The following is a 16,454-nucleotide window of genomic DNA, read 5'->3' as shown; positions in this document are numbered from 1 at the left end:
TTTAATATAGAACACTTCACAGATTTGTGTGTCATCCTTGCACAGGGCCCATGCTGATCTTCTCTGTGCTATTCCAGCTCTAGCAGATGTGCTGCCAAAGCAGGGACTGGTCTTTTTTGAACAACTATCTATATAATTTTATAAGCTCTATCATCTTCTACTATCTTCTACATTTACTAAATGAAATTGTATACAAGCATAATTATGTTCTTTAAAAAACCTCATAATTGCATTCTGTGTTGGGAAAATAAAAATAGTGCTTCTTTTGTACTAAAACAGTCATTGTTTTCTTGAAATATGTTTTCCAATAGCTTTTTTGTTTTGTTTTTTTACATAAATTAATTAATGCATGTGTATTGTTTTTTTCAAGTATTTTAGATATTTTAAAATATTGTAGAGGCATCCTTCATTCTGTACTTCTTAGTGGCATAGGATACACAAAAGGAACTATTTTTTAAAATATAGCAACAGACAGTAATTACTGTAATAGGGTATTACTATGTAATCAGAGGTAAGGGGAAATAAGGATTTATTACCAATAGGTATAAAGTTACAGTTTTGCAGATGAAAATGTTCTATGGATTAATAGCAATAATGGTTGCACAATAATATGATTGTACCTAATGCCACTAAACTGCATACCTAAAAATGGTTAAAATGGTAAATTTTAATATATTTTACCTCAATTAAAAATAATAACCATACCTACAGCAAAGCATTACAGCTGTGTCACCACCTAATCCAGATTACCAGAGGGACCTAATTTGAAATTCTCATTAATTATTATATACTATTCTCCTTTTTTTTTCATTAAACATAAAATGACTGGATTACTCAATGTAGGAAACTCAGTATCTAACAAATGTCCTCACTAAATTTTGGTGAATGAAAGAAAGAAACAGTCAAATACTATACATTGTTAAGATCACTGGTAAAAATTAATCTTCTCTCTTGCTCCTAGACTCAGGCTTCTGAGTTTCTTTGGGTATGCCACTTTACCTGTGAAAGCCTCACTTCTCTATAAGATAAATATAGTAGCTAAGAATATCATCTGTAACATCCCTTGCACCTCTAACAATCTTATTCTTGAAGCTAAGCTATCTTACTCCAATCCATTCTTTGGAAAACTAAGCACATAAAACAGTATGATGCTCTCCTTTATTTTAATGGACCAACTTGATTTGCAAAAGAGAAAACAAATGTGTATATAGATGCATAAGATACTCTAAAAATAACTCAAAATTGACATTTATTAACTTTAGAACTATAGAAAAAGTCTCTGTTTTAAAGCTGTGCATGCATCTTTCTCCTATATATACAGCTACAGGACTTTTGCTGTTTACTTCCTTATGCCTTCAGCAACAATCATAAAATTCTAACAACAGTATTTAATTGCCTGCTATTACCAGGCACTATTCCAAGAACTAGAGAAACAGTAGTGAACTAAATGAAGTCCTTAACCCTCCTCTCATGGAACTTACATTCTAATGGGGGGAAACAGACAATACACAAATATATATCAGTTGGTAATAAGTACTAAAAGAAAAGGAAAGGGGAAGAAAGAGAGAGAAAATGAAAGAAAAAAGAGAGGAAGAAAAGTAAAGAAAGGAGAAAGGGAGGGAGGAAAGCTTAGAGGGAATTGCCTTTTCAGGTAGAATGCTCAGAGAAAATTTCTCTGGTCCGTAAACAGGTGAGCAGAAACTTTAAGAAAAGGTCACCCTATGGTTATCTAGGGGAAGAGTGTTCTCATGTGCCAGCATAGAAAGGGAGAATGCCATTAAACAGTAGCTTGCTCCACAAGTTGGAGGCCAGGGGGCCAGTTGTGGCTAAAGTGAAGTAATCAAGAGAATGGTGGGAAATGATACCTGAGAAAGAGCTACAAGCTAGGTCATGTAGCTACCTGAGTAAGTAAGCAAGAGAATGGAAGTATATGACATTGGAGTGCTAAGGGCCCTGTAGAATTTTGTAGGCCCTGGTAAGGACTTAGGCTTTTATTCCTAAAGTGAGAGGAGAAATTGAGAATTTTGAACAATGATGTGAGATCCAATTTAGATGTTAAAAAAGATCGTTGTACCTGCTAAGTGGAAACCAGACTACAGGAAGGTAATAGCTTATGCTACTGATTGGAAGTACGTTGTGGATTGCCAGTGTCAGTGTAAAGAATTTAGAGAGAGAGAGTATTAATGTATTTGTTAAGAAAATAAATTTTAAAGTTAACCACTCTCAGTATCTAATCGTTTATTTAATAGTTGTTTGGCTTTAGAGCAAGCCATAACCTTTCAAAGACTTTTCTTTTCCCTTTAGGCTTTGTCCATAATAACTCTAAATTAATTCCTTAGCTGCTTTTTTTTCTTTTCAGAAATCAGAATAACCATATCATCTATTATTAGATAAATTGATTCTAACCTACACTGCCATCCCTTGTAAAATATACTAAATGCTTACTGTGGAGATAAAGACCAACCAAATGAGAAAAAGCAAAACTTATTTATTCTGAGCTACCAAAATAAGGGAGTCAGTCACCTTCACTTGCATTCTGGCAGACACTCAAAGGCAGGCAGAAGAGTAGGGAAGCTTTATAGTGGAAGGAAAGGGGAACCTGCTGGCATGGGGAAGCTGTAGGCAGGCTAACTATAGGAGTGGGGCATCCTATGTGATTGGTTAGGGGTGCATACTTTGCTTTCTCCTGTAGGTCCTAAGTTGAAAGTGGGTATAAAAATTAGGAAAGCTGTCAGTTATTAATCAAGTCCTTGTCATTTGGGGCCAAATTTAACAAAAGTTACTGTTTAACTTCCTGGTCACTAGAGTAGCAATCCGATTTCCTACAAGTCTGACTTACAGCAGGCTAGCTTTCTGAGCTGTTTGTTGTAGATAAGGGGTTGGTTCCTGGACAAGTTGCTACAGGTTGTGGGTAAAAGTTCTATTTTTTTTTTTCAAAATTCTATTTTTATATATGGTCTGACCATTGTCCCTTAGTATGTTCAGTCTCTCACTAGTTTGCATCACTCACTGTTATTTTGAGTTATTTACAATAGGCTAAAAGGTCAATGTCTTTGTGAAGTACTTAATTTAGCATGATTTCCCACCAGAAGAATTTAGCAAGCTGAATATTTTATTTTTTTCTACCACTAACATTATTTCTTTTCACTTTCAGTGGCTGCCAATGACAAAGGAACTGAGCTTCCAAAAATTTATTGAACAAGCTGACTTACTAGAAGAACTTAAATATGACTTCAATGAAAAAGCTGAGTTGAGACACCTAGAGACACAAAGGCCTTTTGTCTATAATTATTATAAAAATGTCCCTGAGAGGAATTGCAAGCGCTACCAGGTCCTTGGCCATTTGCTTGAAAAATACATTTATGAGCTTTTGGAGAAAGTGTGCAAATTACAAAAAGTATACATCCCACCAGAAGCTGATAAGGAACCAAGAAGCTTCTTTTTTATGAATGAGACAGCACTAACAAATCATCATTCTGTTCTTCTTGTCCTTCTTCAAGACCATGGGGTCTTTCGAGCTGGTCAGTGGAGTCAGCGGGCAATAATACATCATGGGCTGCAACATGGAAGCCAGATACCATGCATTCAAATGGCATTGCAGGCACATTATGATGTAATTGTGCTAAACCCCAATGACAATTTTGTGGACTTAAAGATGGAAAAAGAATGGAAAGGTCTTTTAACACAAAATATTGAGTCCTCTTCCCTAAAAATGGTTCAAACTGAGAGCTTTTTATCTCTCCAGTATATTCCAAAAAGATGCAGCAACACTCCTGAAGAACACATGGCTTACATTTGGGATTACTTCATTTCAAAGACTGAAGGCAAGGATGTTGCCTTCATTGTACATGGTTATGGAGGCTTGGTTTTTATGGACTTGCTTGTTCATAGGAAGTGGGAAGTGATGAGCAAAGTATATGCTGTTGCACTTATTGACTCTCAACATCATGTAGGACATCAGCTGGGAAGTGATGTACAGTTGTTAGCATGGATAAAGCACCACTGCCGTGAATGGGTGACAAGCCCTAAACCTCTGGATAAACCTGCGACTACTGTTTTGAAAAAAGAGTTTCCTATGGTTTCTGCTGGTACGGAAAAACATGACTTGGCCCTTTCCTCTAGCCTTCAGTCAATTTTTAAATACTTTAAAAGAGCTCTGAAAGCCAAAACGACTATTAATTTCTCTCCTTTGCCAAAAGTAACTAGAAGCTCCACAAAAATAAAGCAAAGTGCTTAAGTTACTTTTTTGTCATGTAAGATTTTTTTTTTCATTCCACTGAAACTTTTCTAAGGTAGATACTAGAAGAAAAAACTTCTAGCTCATACACAGTATTGTATTCTGGATTAAGATTTGATTTGTTAATTTTTCTAAAGTGAATACGTTCCATTTTGTAGCCTATTGATGAACCAGAAAGTCAGCCCATACCATCGTTAAATTTTATAGTATTAGTCAACTTAGAGGATGTTTCTTTTGAAAAGTGACCTTTCTTATGGTTTAATAGAATGACGCCATAACTTTAGCCAATAGAAATTAAATATTAAGTCAATTTCTGATTCTATGTGATTAATGCCATATTAAAATTACAAGTGAACATAAAAATTAAATATCATAAGCAAATTCCTTTTCTGTGTGTTTTTATTTTTATTTATTTATTTTAGAGAAAGGGAAGGGGAGGGAGAAAGAGAAGGACAAAAACATCCATGTGACAGATTGCCTCTCATAGGCACCACGACCAGGGACCAAACCCACAAACTAGGCACGTGCCCTGACCAGAAATCGAACCACCAACCTTTCACTTTGTGCTACAATGCCCAACCAACTGAGCCACACTGGTCAGGGCCCATTCTTTGTATGTCTGTGTTCTTTTGTTTAAAATTTTTGGTCATATGTGTGTCTACTCATACCTTCAGCTAATATTTGAATGTCTACTATGTGCCAGTCAATACTAGGTTTTGGGGACACAGACAAACAAGGCCAACATTGCCTTTATCCTTATGGAGTTTACAATGAACAACAAATTGCAACTGTGAAGAGTGTTAAAAAATAAAGGATGCCATGGAACATCTAACATGACCCTAACAAGCCTTGGCATTAGATGAATAGTTCCTGGAGAAACTGATGCTTGGTTTGAAGAACAGTAGTAGTTATCTGGGGAAATAATCATAGGAAAGGAACAGTAGGCAGGAGGAAGCAGTCCAGTTCAGCTAAAGCTAAAAAAATTGTGAGGCAGTTGTGCCAAGAAAACATTATGCTTTGACATTTATTACCAACACTAAGGAAGACTACATTCAAGAGGCATTACTGCAATGGGGGTTTTGCAGTGGAGCATAGAGATTGAGATAAACTCTAAAACAGGAGGATGAGTGGGGGGGATTTGTAGCCAATGAGCAGGGTAAGGGTCGCTGAAAGGAAAATTACTGAATGATAACATCAGGGGGTAAGAGAGATTCTTGCTGAAGAAAAGCCAGGGTGATAAGATACTAAGAGTGGAGGATGAAGTATTTTACCACATATAAAGGATAATCCAATATGAAGGATGGGAGATTTTCACTGAACTGGCTCAGCAGAATTCTTGCTAAAACTGAACTAAACCAACAAAGGACAGAGTCGAACACTAGAGCATAGTTGAGAGGACAGCTCACAGGAGCCAGACTCAGATTTAGTTAAGGAGAGGTTCTTTATTATAGCTGGAAAATTAAGTTAGAGAAAAAAGCAGAGGCAGCTTCTGCAAGGCTGCACTGTCCATCATTAAGATTTTCAATTTTATGCTAATGACAATGAAAGCCATTGGATGGTTTTAGACAGAAGACTATTATCACATTTACATTTTATAAAGAATATCCTGACCTGGCTGGTGTGGCTCAATTGGTTGGAGCATTGTCCTGTGAACTGAAAGGTTGAGAGTTCCATTCCTGGTCAGGGTACAGGCCTAGGTTGTAGGTTTAGTCCCCAGTTGGGGCACGTACGAGAGGCAACTGATCAATGTTTCTCTCTCACATAGATGTTTCTCTCCCTCTCTCTCTACAAATAAGTATGCCCTCAGGTGAAAATAAATATGTATGTATACACATATACATACATATATGTGTATGTGTGTGTGTGTATACCTTTCATTTTGCTGGCCAGTGATCAACCTATAGAGCCACATCAGCCACGGCCCAAAGAGGAATTTATAATCAGGTCACCCTGTGAGATTACTTTCCATCATTGCACTTGTGAATTTTATTACAGAACCTTCTTTTCATCCACAACAGCCATTAGTAAGTACAAGGATGTATCTCATTGTAGTTTTGATTTGCACTTCCGTTAATGATTACTGATGTTAAACATCTTTCCAGGTGCTTATTGGCCATTTCAGTATGTTCTTTAGAGGAATGTCTATTTAAGTTCTTGAGCACCAGCCTGTGAACAAAGGGTTGCCAGTTCGATTCCCAGTCAGGGCACATGCCTGTGTTGTGGGCCAGGTCCCCATTAGAGGCCACTCAGAGGCAACCACACAGTGATGTTTCTCTACTCTTTCTCCCTCCCTTTCCCTCTCTAAAAATAAATAAATAAAATCTCTAAAAGTTCTTTGCCCACTTTCGAATCGGGTTGTTTAATTCTCTTTTGTTATGGAGTTGTAGTAGTTCTTTGCATATTCTATATAGTAATCCCTTATCAGATGTGTGATTTGTAGTTGTCTTTTTAAATGTTTTTAATTTTTTTCATTTTAATTGTCGTTCAAGTATGTAGTTGTCTTTTTACTTTCTTAATAGTGTCCTTTGATGTACACAAGGCTTTAATTTTGGTGAAGCACAAAACATCTATTTCTTTTCTTTTTCTTTCGTGGCCTGTGCTTTTGAGATCATATCCAAGAAATCATTGTCAAATCCAATGTCATCCTTCTCAGAGTTTTATAGTTTTCAGTCTTATGCTGAAGTCTTTGATTCATTTTGAGTTAATTTTTGTATATGGTTTTAGGGTAAGGGTCTACCTTTGTTTACCACCATTTGTTGAAAAGGCTGTCCTTTCCCCAGTAAATGATGGTGTGCCTTATGTTTTCATAATGACAACTAAATTAAAACACTTTAAAATGTTGGGCTGGGTCAGGGGGGGAATGTGCTAGCTAAACAAAACACATGCAGACTCGATTTTGACCCAAAGGCTACTAATTCACAGCATGTGCCTTAACTTCATTTTCACATTAGATCTTCAAATGAGGTAAGGGCAAGAAGAGATATTTAGTGTTGCCTATCACAGTTCAAGCATTCTACCAGGTACTGTCGATAAACTAGTCGAAAAGATTAGCAAAGTCCTAGCATTTAGGATTTCAAAGCTGAGTGAAATTTGTGAAAACAACGCCTTATTTTAGGATTACATAAGTACATGCTTATAAAGGGACCGTGCAGAAGTAGAATAAGAGAAGAAAACTTGAAAGAGTTTTAAATAATAGAGGATCAACAAAAAGAAAAAGAAAGAAAAATGGGAGAACAGAACAACAAAAAAACCCCAGCTACTTGGCACGTCTAGTTTAAGAGAGTTCCTCGCAGAGGAGCGTGGGCAAGTAACCACCCTCCTATCCCAAAGCGCTGCTTTCCAGACCGGAGTGTATGCCCCTGCGTCGTGACGTCATAAGACCGCGCTGACCGGAGAGGTAGGGATTTCCGGCTGGGGGTCACGGTTCTTGGTTCGGTTAAGGTTTCTGCAAGAACTGATACTCATGCTGTGGTTCAGGTGTGGAGGTGGTCTCTGAGAGCCGCACTTCACCGCAGAGTCCTACGTCTTCTCCGGCTGGAGCTACTGTCTCTGCAATCCTGGTATGGGCGTTTGTTGTCATCTCCCAGTGTGTGTGTTGAAGTGCAAAGGCGCGGGAGACATTCTAAGATAAGATTTAGTTGTAGCATGTGCACTCAGAAGACCCGCAGTTAATAGGAAGCCCATACTGATGCATAACATACTGCTATTGGTCGATATATATACTATAAAATTTGAATTTTTGGAAACTTTAGCTGTGCTGTCGACTTTGGAAAAAGGATCCCAGTTGTACCTTGTTGGGTTGACATTGTACAGAAATTAACAGCCATATTGATCCAAGAACGTCCTAATTTTTTCCATTTGTGTATGGGTAATGCACTTTATTAAACATTTAAGGCCTTATCTATCTATATGAATTTCATTACAGAAATAAGTAAAGTACTCTCTAATGAAAAATGGAAGCCCAATGATTTCAGAAACTATGAATAGTGCAATACCCGGAACAAGAGCAGTGTTTCCCAAAATGATATCCTTGATCACTTTCTTGTATTTGGGTTTCCATTTCTATGGTATACTAAAATATTTACCAGTTACAGAGACAAAACTCAAAAAACATTTGTTCTGAATCACAGTTTCTGGCATTGGGGCTGACAACTCCAAGTTAAATATTCAGGGGAGTCTAAAGTAAGTTGTTTTTTTTTTTCTTTAAAATGTTTTTATTTGAAAAATACTTGAGCATTTAATATCTTTTTTTATTTTTTAAGATTTTATTTATTTACTGTTAGAGAGAGAGGAAGGGAGGGAGAGAGAGAGAGAGAAACATCAATGTGTGGTTGCCTTTCACACGCCCCCACCTAAGGACCTGGCCAGCAACCCAGGAATGTGCCCTGACTGGGAATGGAACCAGTGACCCTTTGGTTCACAGGCAGGCACTCAGTCCACTGAGCTGCACCAGCCAGGGCTTGAGCATTTAATATCTTGCTCCCTGCATATGTATGTGTGGTCAGTTTGGCTCAAATAAACCCCTACAAAAATTTTCTAAAAAAAAAATACTTGAGTGATTTTTGAGAGCCATATAGTGTCACGCATTGAGTTCAAAGTTAATGTAAACACAGCCTTTGTCCTGATAGTTTACCATCTAGTGTGACAAGTAAAGAAGCAATTACAATGTAGTGTTACAAGTATGTACTATGATAGAAAAATACAGGGTGCTATAGCAACTAATAGGAATAATTGAACTAAAGTTTGAGGTGAATTGCTAGAGAGATGTAGCTGAAGAGGTGAGCAAAGGATGATATTATGAAAAACTTTGTACTTGTTAAAATAAATTTTGACTTTAATATGGCAGCTGTAGGCTTAGAAATACATGTATTACTTCATTGATCAGATTTGCACTTGCTCCAAATGGCTTAAAGATGAAGCAGAGCAAATCTGGAGGCTAGGAGATACAATTAAGAAAATGGGGTTGGGTCTTGGCTGCACTGGTCAGTTGGTTAAAGTGTCATCCCAATATGCCAAGGTTGTGAGATTGATCTCTAATGAGGGCACTTAATAAAAACAATAAGTGCATAAATAAGTGAAACAATACGTGAGTGTTTCTCAAAACATTTTTTCATTGCTTTCAGAGAGAGAGGTAAAGAAACATTGCTTGGTTGCCTCCCATACGCACCTGGACCAGGGGATCAAACCTGCAACCCAGGTATGTGCCCTGACTTGGAATCAAACTGCAGTCCTTTGGTCACTGGATGATGATCCAACCAAAAGAGCCACACCATCAAGGCAAATTAATAAGAAATTTTTAAAAAGAAAAAAATGGGGTTGGAGAGAATTCAATGGATTTAAGCGGTATATAGAAAGTAAAGTGAATACAACTCAAATGGATTAGACATGATGTGTGTGAGAGAGAACAGTAATCAAATGATTCCTAGTTTCTGGCTTCAGCAAATGAATGGATAGCTGTGTCTCTCCCTAAAATAATGGCAGAGGAAGAAGCAGATTGGGAAGAAAAGGGAGAAAGATTATTTCAATTTGTTGCATTTGAGGTATCTTGTGATTCATGGTAATTGAAGCTACTGAAGTAAATTCGACCTCATAGGAAAAATGTTTAGATTGAAAAAAGGGCTAAGGACAGAACTCCGAGGCACCATTAAAGGGGGTGGAGGGATGGAGCATCTGAGCATGGGAGCACAGGTCAATGAGGCAGGAGATCTGGGAGGGTGCAGAGTCATTAAAAGAAGCCAAAGGAAGAAAAAAAATTTCAGTTGTTTTAGTTGCATTTTGTAAAAAGCTGAATTCCCTTTTTTAAAATATTTTTTTCTTAAAGATTTTTTTTATTTATTTATTTATCTTTAGAGAGAGAGGAAGGGAGGGAGGAAGGAAAGAAACATCCATGTGTGGTTGTCTCTCGCACATCCCCAATTGGGGGGGTACTCAGCCTGCAACCCAGGCATGTGCCCTGACTGAGAATCAAACCAGCAACCGTTTGGTTCACAGGCCAGCACTTAATCCAGTGAGCCACACCAGCCAGGGCCAAATTCCTTTTTGTTTTTCCTCCAAATCGGGCACTAGTTTCACATCTTTAAACATCTTCATTGTTTTGTGGACCTCCAGACCTTTAGGATAAAATTGTGGAGCTTATATATATTTGCCCTCATTTTGGACATTCTGTTTGGCAGTAACATTATTTGCTGCAAAATAAAGTCTGAACTGGAGAAAGGAAATTTGTTTTGTCTTGTTTTAAAGTCAGTAGATCTTTCTATATTTCTGTTTTGGAAACCAGTACAGCAACTCCTAAGTGCTTTCTTTACTAGTTGCCATATTCTATAACTTTTCAGCCCTTTGCCTTCATGTGTTGCTTATGTTAAGGATCTTACATCTGAGTCTGTATAGGGTGGGACAAAAGTAGCTTTACAATGTGAGTACACAAAACAGTTTACTCTTGTATTATTATTTATTAATTATTTTTCCATAAGAACTGTAAATCTACTTTCGCCCCACCCTGTATCTAGTTTAATATAGAATAGAGAGGAATACAGCACCGTGATCTTAGCCATATCAGTGGTATATAGCTTTGTTATGTAGTAACATTGATTTTTCTGGGCCTAGATTCAAATCTAAAAATGATCTTCAAAACAGACAGCAGTGTGGGAACTGGCTGTGGGAGAGGGGCAGAGGGTGGTGGGTTGGGTGGAGGAGGGCAGGAGTATTGGGACAGCTGTAATAGAATAACAATAAAAAATAAAATAAAAATTTTATATCTAAAATAATAAAAAAGATCTTCAAAGTATTCTTTTGTCTAAAGCAATAATAAAATTCATGTCTAAAATAACAACCCAAATAAGTTTTACACTTATTTATCAGAGGCTCTAAGCTACAGCAGTCTAGGAAAAATTAATGGTGCAGCAAATAAAGTACTAAGATTCCACTCTGTTTTTCAGAAATTGTTTGTATTTTGATCTCTCAAATTTATACTTGCTGAGTTAATTGAGAGGTTTTTAAAATCTTTGTATAACTTTTTGCTACATTTTTCTTCTTTTATAGGGGTTTTCTTTCATGACTGTTTTCTTCAAAATGAGTGTTAGCATCGCCTTCGTAAGACCTTTTGCTAGAGTTGTGGTGCCATTTACCCTTAACAAGAAGAGAAGTGTTTTATATTCATCAATTCTTCAGAGATACATGTCTTCCAAAATACCACCTATGCCCTGTCCTGATAAGGAGAGTACATCACCTGAACAGCTGGAATTGGATGCGTGGAAAATTACAATGAAGTCTAGTGTACAAGAAGGTGTTTCAACAGTCTTAAGTACCAACGATGAAGATCCTTTAGTGGCCACCAGGGAGTTAATTGAGATGTGGAGATTGCTTGGCAGAGAAGTTCCAGAACACATCAGTGATGAAGAGCTCAAAACAATTATGGAATGTGCTTCTAAATCATCAAAAAAAAAATATTTAAAATTTTTGTATGTTAAGGAAAAAATGAAAAAAGCTAAGAAAATTAAAAAGGAAATGAAAGCAGCAGCAAAGGAAAAAGCAAAAGAAGACCAGCTACTAGAAACCACTAAGGAAAATAAACAGCAAAACTTCCTATTTCTACGACTTTGGGATAGGAATATGGACATAGCAATGGACTGGAAGGGTGCCCAGGCCATGCAGTTTGGGCAACCTTTGGTTTTTGACATGGTTTATGATAATTACATGAAACCAAAAGAGCTGCAGAATACTGTTTCCCAACTTTTAGAAAGTGAAGGACGGAACAGAAGAGATGTTGATCCTTTCCATATTCATTTCTGCAATCTTAAAACAGATGGCCCTTTTTACAGAGAATTAATTAAACGTTATGGAGAAAAATGGAACAAACTGCTTGTAACAGCAACAGAAAAGTCACATATAGATTTATTTCCAAAGGACAGTATTGTATATTTAACTGCAGATTCTCCCAATGTTATGACTACTTTCAAGCATGACAAAATTTATATAGTGGGAGCTTTTGTTGATAAGAATATACAGTCAGGCATATCCCTAGCCAAGGCAAAACGACTGAATCTGGCAACAGAATGCTTTCCGTTAGATAAATATTTACAGTGGGATACTGGTACAAAAAATCTCACCTTAGATCAGGTAATACGTATTTTGTTATGTCTGAAAAACAATGGTAGTTGGGAAGAGGCTCTGAAGTTTGTTCCAAGGAGAAAACATACTGGTTATCTGGAGATTCCTCAGTATTCTCAAGAGTTTGTCAACAGAGGGAAGAAGTCAAAGATTATTAAGTCATTTCAAAAAGGCTCTCTGAATATATACACACAGAAAAGATAACTTAAAAGAATATTCGATAGCTTAAAAAGTAAATAGATTGGAAATACAGTTGTTAGTCTCTTCCTGAATGAAATTCACTTGCTCTTTAGAAGTTGTCTTTTGAAACTAACTGAAGTATTGTACTTTCCCCAATTAAGTAAAAATCTGCAAAACTTTGGAAATGTATGTATCTTTTACAATAAAAAAAATCTTAGTAAAAAGAGTTGTCTGGGTTTGTTGAACCCAGTAAACCAGTTGTATCGTGGCATTTTAATGAATACTTTGAGTCTATACCTCCATTTTTCGTTCTAAAATGTTCTTTTAGCTATGTCAACAACTACCCTTTTATCAAAAATTGATAGAGAAAATATTTCTAAACTTCAAGTGGTCATTCACTTATTAAAGTAACATTTGGTACAGTGCTGGGTATGTCGTAGGCACTAAGGTATATTGTTTAACTGAACATTAAACAAAAGGTTAGTGATCCCATAGGAGGTCATGGGATTTGGCTGTATAATGAAAAAATGGGTTTGGAGAGATAAAACTCATTTCTTGTCCTCTTAAAGAAAAAGGTTTTATTTGGTGAGTGTTACATACAGTACTTCCTTTTCTAGGAAGTAGTTCTTTCCTCCAGCCACATGATTCAAATGGAAGTTGCTTTATTGTTACAGACCTATCTCTCCTGGCCATAGCTGATTATCCCCAAGTAGACACCTCACTCAAGTTTAGACATGGGCATCTGACTTTAAGGTAGACCCATCACAACACTTTTCCAAGGTTTTTGGACTTGAGAACTAAGATGGCCTGTGTTAATTTCTTTCTGGTGGTAGACTTAGATAAAAAGCTCTAGAATTGGTGGTGGACATGTCCTTTTTGGTGAAGGAAGCCAGGAGAGTGAAGCTTACCTGCAGAAATAAGACCAATTTCTGGATCTGTTCAAATCCATGCTTCCAATTGTCTCAGGTGTAGCTATAGATTTCCTTTAGCATTTATTGGTTGTTCAAACCTCATGTGATACCTTGTATCCCTCTAATACTCCTTTGCCTAAGCCAGTTTGAGTTAGGTTTCTGCCACTTGCTACCTAATGAGTCCTAATATACTTGAGAAAATGCTTGTTTCCTAAGAAGTGAACTTCAGGAACCATAATTACTATAGACTAACTGCACCATTAAAGTTGAAAACATGGGGGATGGGAATAAAGATATATGGATGGCCAAGCGTTTCTACCTAGTTTCTGAATTGAAAATTAGCGTAAGATGCTATCCAATACACTTCTTAAAGCGGGGCCTAAATTTTACCAAATACTTTAGTACCTATTTTGTTCCAAACAATGCAGTATACATGAATTACTTAAACAAGTTATAGGTACAATTATTAATATCTTATTTACAAATAAGGAAAATTTATTCAAAATAATTCAGCCTTTAAATATCATCTCAAATAATCTGTCTGACTTTAAAGCCCCAGCTTTTAACCTATAAATCATGCACTCTAATAAGGCAAGAATAAAATGCAATGGAAAAAACATGTCTATGCCTAACCTAAATGGTATCAGGAATGTCCTTGAGGAAGTGATGCGTTAATTTAGAATTGATGACAAGTGTGATATGAATGAATCTCAACTGTTAGACCCTATTAAAGTGGCAAGCTGTTACTACTTGAACTGCTTGAGATACACTGCAGTTAAAATAGCATAGAGATTAAAGAATAAGAAGTTAAGATTTCCTGGCAGGGTCAGCACTAGAGTGAGGCAAACAAGGCTCCTAGGGGCACCTCACTAGTCTCCCAGCCTTATTCCCAGGGTTCCAGCTCCACCCTGCAGCCTCTTGACACTGCTCAAATTGCTTAATCTCTTGAAATTTTTTATCCTCATCTACAAAAAGACTAGAATACTGTATTTGCTATGTATAATGCACTCATGTAATGCATACCCACATTTTTGTGCATGTTATATACAGTACTATTATACCCATTATTACACCCATGGTCTGTAATCATTCCTGTGTATAATGCGCATCCTCTTTTTCCCCCTCAAAAATTTGGGCAAAAAGTGCATATTACAGCAAAACATGGTAGTTTTTGATTCATGTAAAACATTATGGTATCTGGCACATAAGCTTTTTTTAAAGATTTTATTTTTAGAGAGAGGAAGGGAGGGAGAAAGAGGGTGAGAAAAACAAAGATGTGTGAGAGATACATCTATCTGTTGCCTCTTGCACACCCCCAACTGAGGACTTGGCCCACAATCTAGGCATGTGCCCTGACTGGGAATCAAACCAGCAATCTTTTGGTTCACAGGCCCCCCACTCAACCCACTGAACCACACTATCCAGTTCAATAAGTTTAAGTAAAAATTCAGACTATACATTGAAAATGGAATGGAATTTCATTGGAATGTATAGAAGTTTTAGTAGTAGTATACAAGTTACTGTGTCCCTTTTGAGTAGCACATTCCAATTTCTGTGTAACAGTGTGCAGTTATTTGAGTAATGCAACACTAGAATTAAAAATAACAAAGACCATTTTCTTTCAAACAGCCAAGTAGTAATTAGTAATTGATTTCTAAGGCTGCTTTTCTCTTACATAGATAAATCACAATGGCAACCTCATCCAGTTTGAATTCATATTGATTTTAATTTTTCAAATTTTTCAGAATTTGGAACTAACAAAACCTCAGATGCTGCTTCAGCTTTTCCAAACTAGAGGGTGTAATTTCCCAGGCACAAAGTAGAAAATAATGGCTTTTCTATCTGAAACACCCACTAATTTATAGTATTCTTTCTCTCTGAAGGCAACTTTTGTTGCCTATATTTTAATTGTCTTTGCTTCTTACCTATTACAGACATGTTTTTATGTAATGCCATTTCTCGTTCTCTTGCTCTTGTCAAACATGCTACCAACTTGTCAGCTTTTAATAATTAGAATAAAAAAAAAAGACTTTACCAACTACAATCATCCCTACAATATTACCCAGTTGAACTTTATATCTAAGCCAGATCCTTCAAGCAAGCATTTCGAGTGCTTAATAGTCACATTGTAGCTACTGGCTGCCACACCAAACAGTACAACTCTACAGCACTGCTTGATAACCCTGTGATCTGCTTTGTGTTTTAACATCAGTTCTATCATTTCTCACCAGATTCAGTGGCCATTTGCATGGTATAACTTCCTCTTTCATTTCCATATCACAGTTGTTTTATTTTCCCCACTTCAGCAGCTTATCTTCCTCGTTGGCTCATTTATTCATTTAGCAAATATTTATTGAGAACCTGCTATGTGCCCAGAAGTGTTTTAAATGTTGGTGATACAGTAATGAACAAAGCATTCCCAGTCATCATGGATATTAAATTCTGGGCAGAGAAGAGGCAGACATAAATATGTAAAATGTCAAATGGTGATGATATTAAGTTTAGCACGCTCCTCGCTCCCCCCACCCCCCACTGTATGAGGACACAAGAAATCAGCCATTTTCATGCCAGGAAAAAAGCTCTCATAAGAACTTGACCTTACTGTCACCTTAATCTTGAACTTTTTCACCTCTAGAACTGTGAGAGGTAAATGTTTGTTGTTTAAGGCAAAAAAATTAAAAGTTTAAGAGAGAAAGGGGAATACTGGCATGGGTCAGCATTACTTTTTATAAAAGGTGGTTGGGAATTGCCTTCTAAGCAGGTTGTTCACTGCACAAGAGCACCCATACTACCCTCTCCAAGCTGTGCAGTCTGGTGTAGGATCATATTTGCTAGAAGGAAGAAGCACCATTTTCTTTATTCAAAGGCACTACCTGCCTTTAAATCATATGCTTAAAAATTTGCATCCAATAAGAGAGCATCTCTTTTCTAATTTGCATACACTGGTAAAATTGATATTTGAGCAGAGATCTGAAGGAAAGAAGAGTGAGCTATGGAGATGTGGGGGTAGAGAGTTCCAA

The 16,454-nt window shown here is 36.9% G+C and overlaps 2 protein-coding genes and 1 non-coding gene across 3 annotated transcripts; 2 read left to right on the top strand and 1 right to left on the bottom strand.

Moving 5' to 3' along the window:
* Positions 1-103, bottom strand: LOC123827581. Its single transcript, XR_006787245.1, has one exon. It is a non-coding gene; the product is annotated as a U6 spliceosomal RNA (small nuclear RNA).
* A 3,060-nt stretch (positions 104-3,163) lies between these two features.
* Positions 3,164-4,237, top strand: LOC123827405 (putative protein FAM172B). The gene has a single exon (XM_045851898.1). The coding sequence runs from the start codon at positions 3,164-3,166 to the stop codon at positions 4,235-4,237; it is 1,074 nt and encodes a 357-aa protein (XP_045707854.1).
* A 3,400-nt stretch (positions 4,238-7,637) lies between these two features.
* TRMT10C (tRNA methyltransferase 10C, mitochondrial RNase P subunit) lies at positions 7,638-12,777 on the top strand. Its single transcript, XM_045851473.1, has 3 exons — positions 7,638-7,797; positions 9,361-9,434; positions 11,276-12,777. Exon 3 carries the CDS (start codon positions 11,288-11,290, stop codon positions 12,545-12,547), a length of 1,260 nt encoding a protein of 419 aa, XP_045707429.1. The 5' UTR covers positions 7,638-7,797; positions 9,361-9,434; positions 11,276-11,287; the 3' UTR covers positions 12,548-12,777.
* The last annotated feature ends 3,677 nt before the right edge of the window (positions 12,778-16,454 follow it).

Source organism: Phyllostomus hastatus, unplaced genomic scaffold (assembly GCF_019186645.2).
Source record: "Phyllostomus hastatus isolate PE091 unplaced genomic scaffold, TTU_PhHast_1.1 phas_contig_86, whole genome shotgun sequence".
Taxonomy (NCBI): Eukaryota; Metazoa; Chordata; class Mammalia; order Chiroptera; family Phyllostomidae; genus Phyllostomus; species Phyllostomus hastatus.
This window is presented reverse-complemented; position numbering and strand designations above follow the sequence as displayed.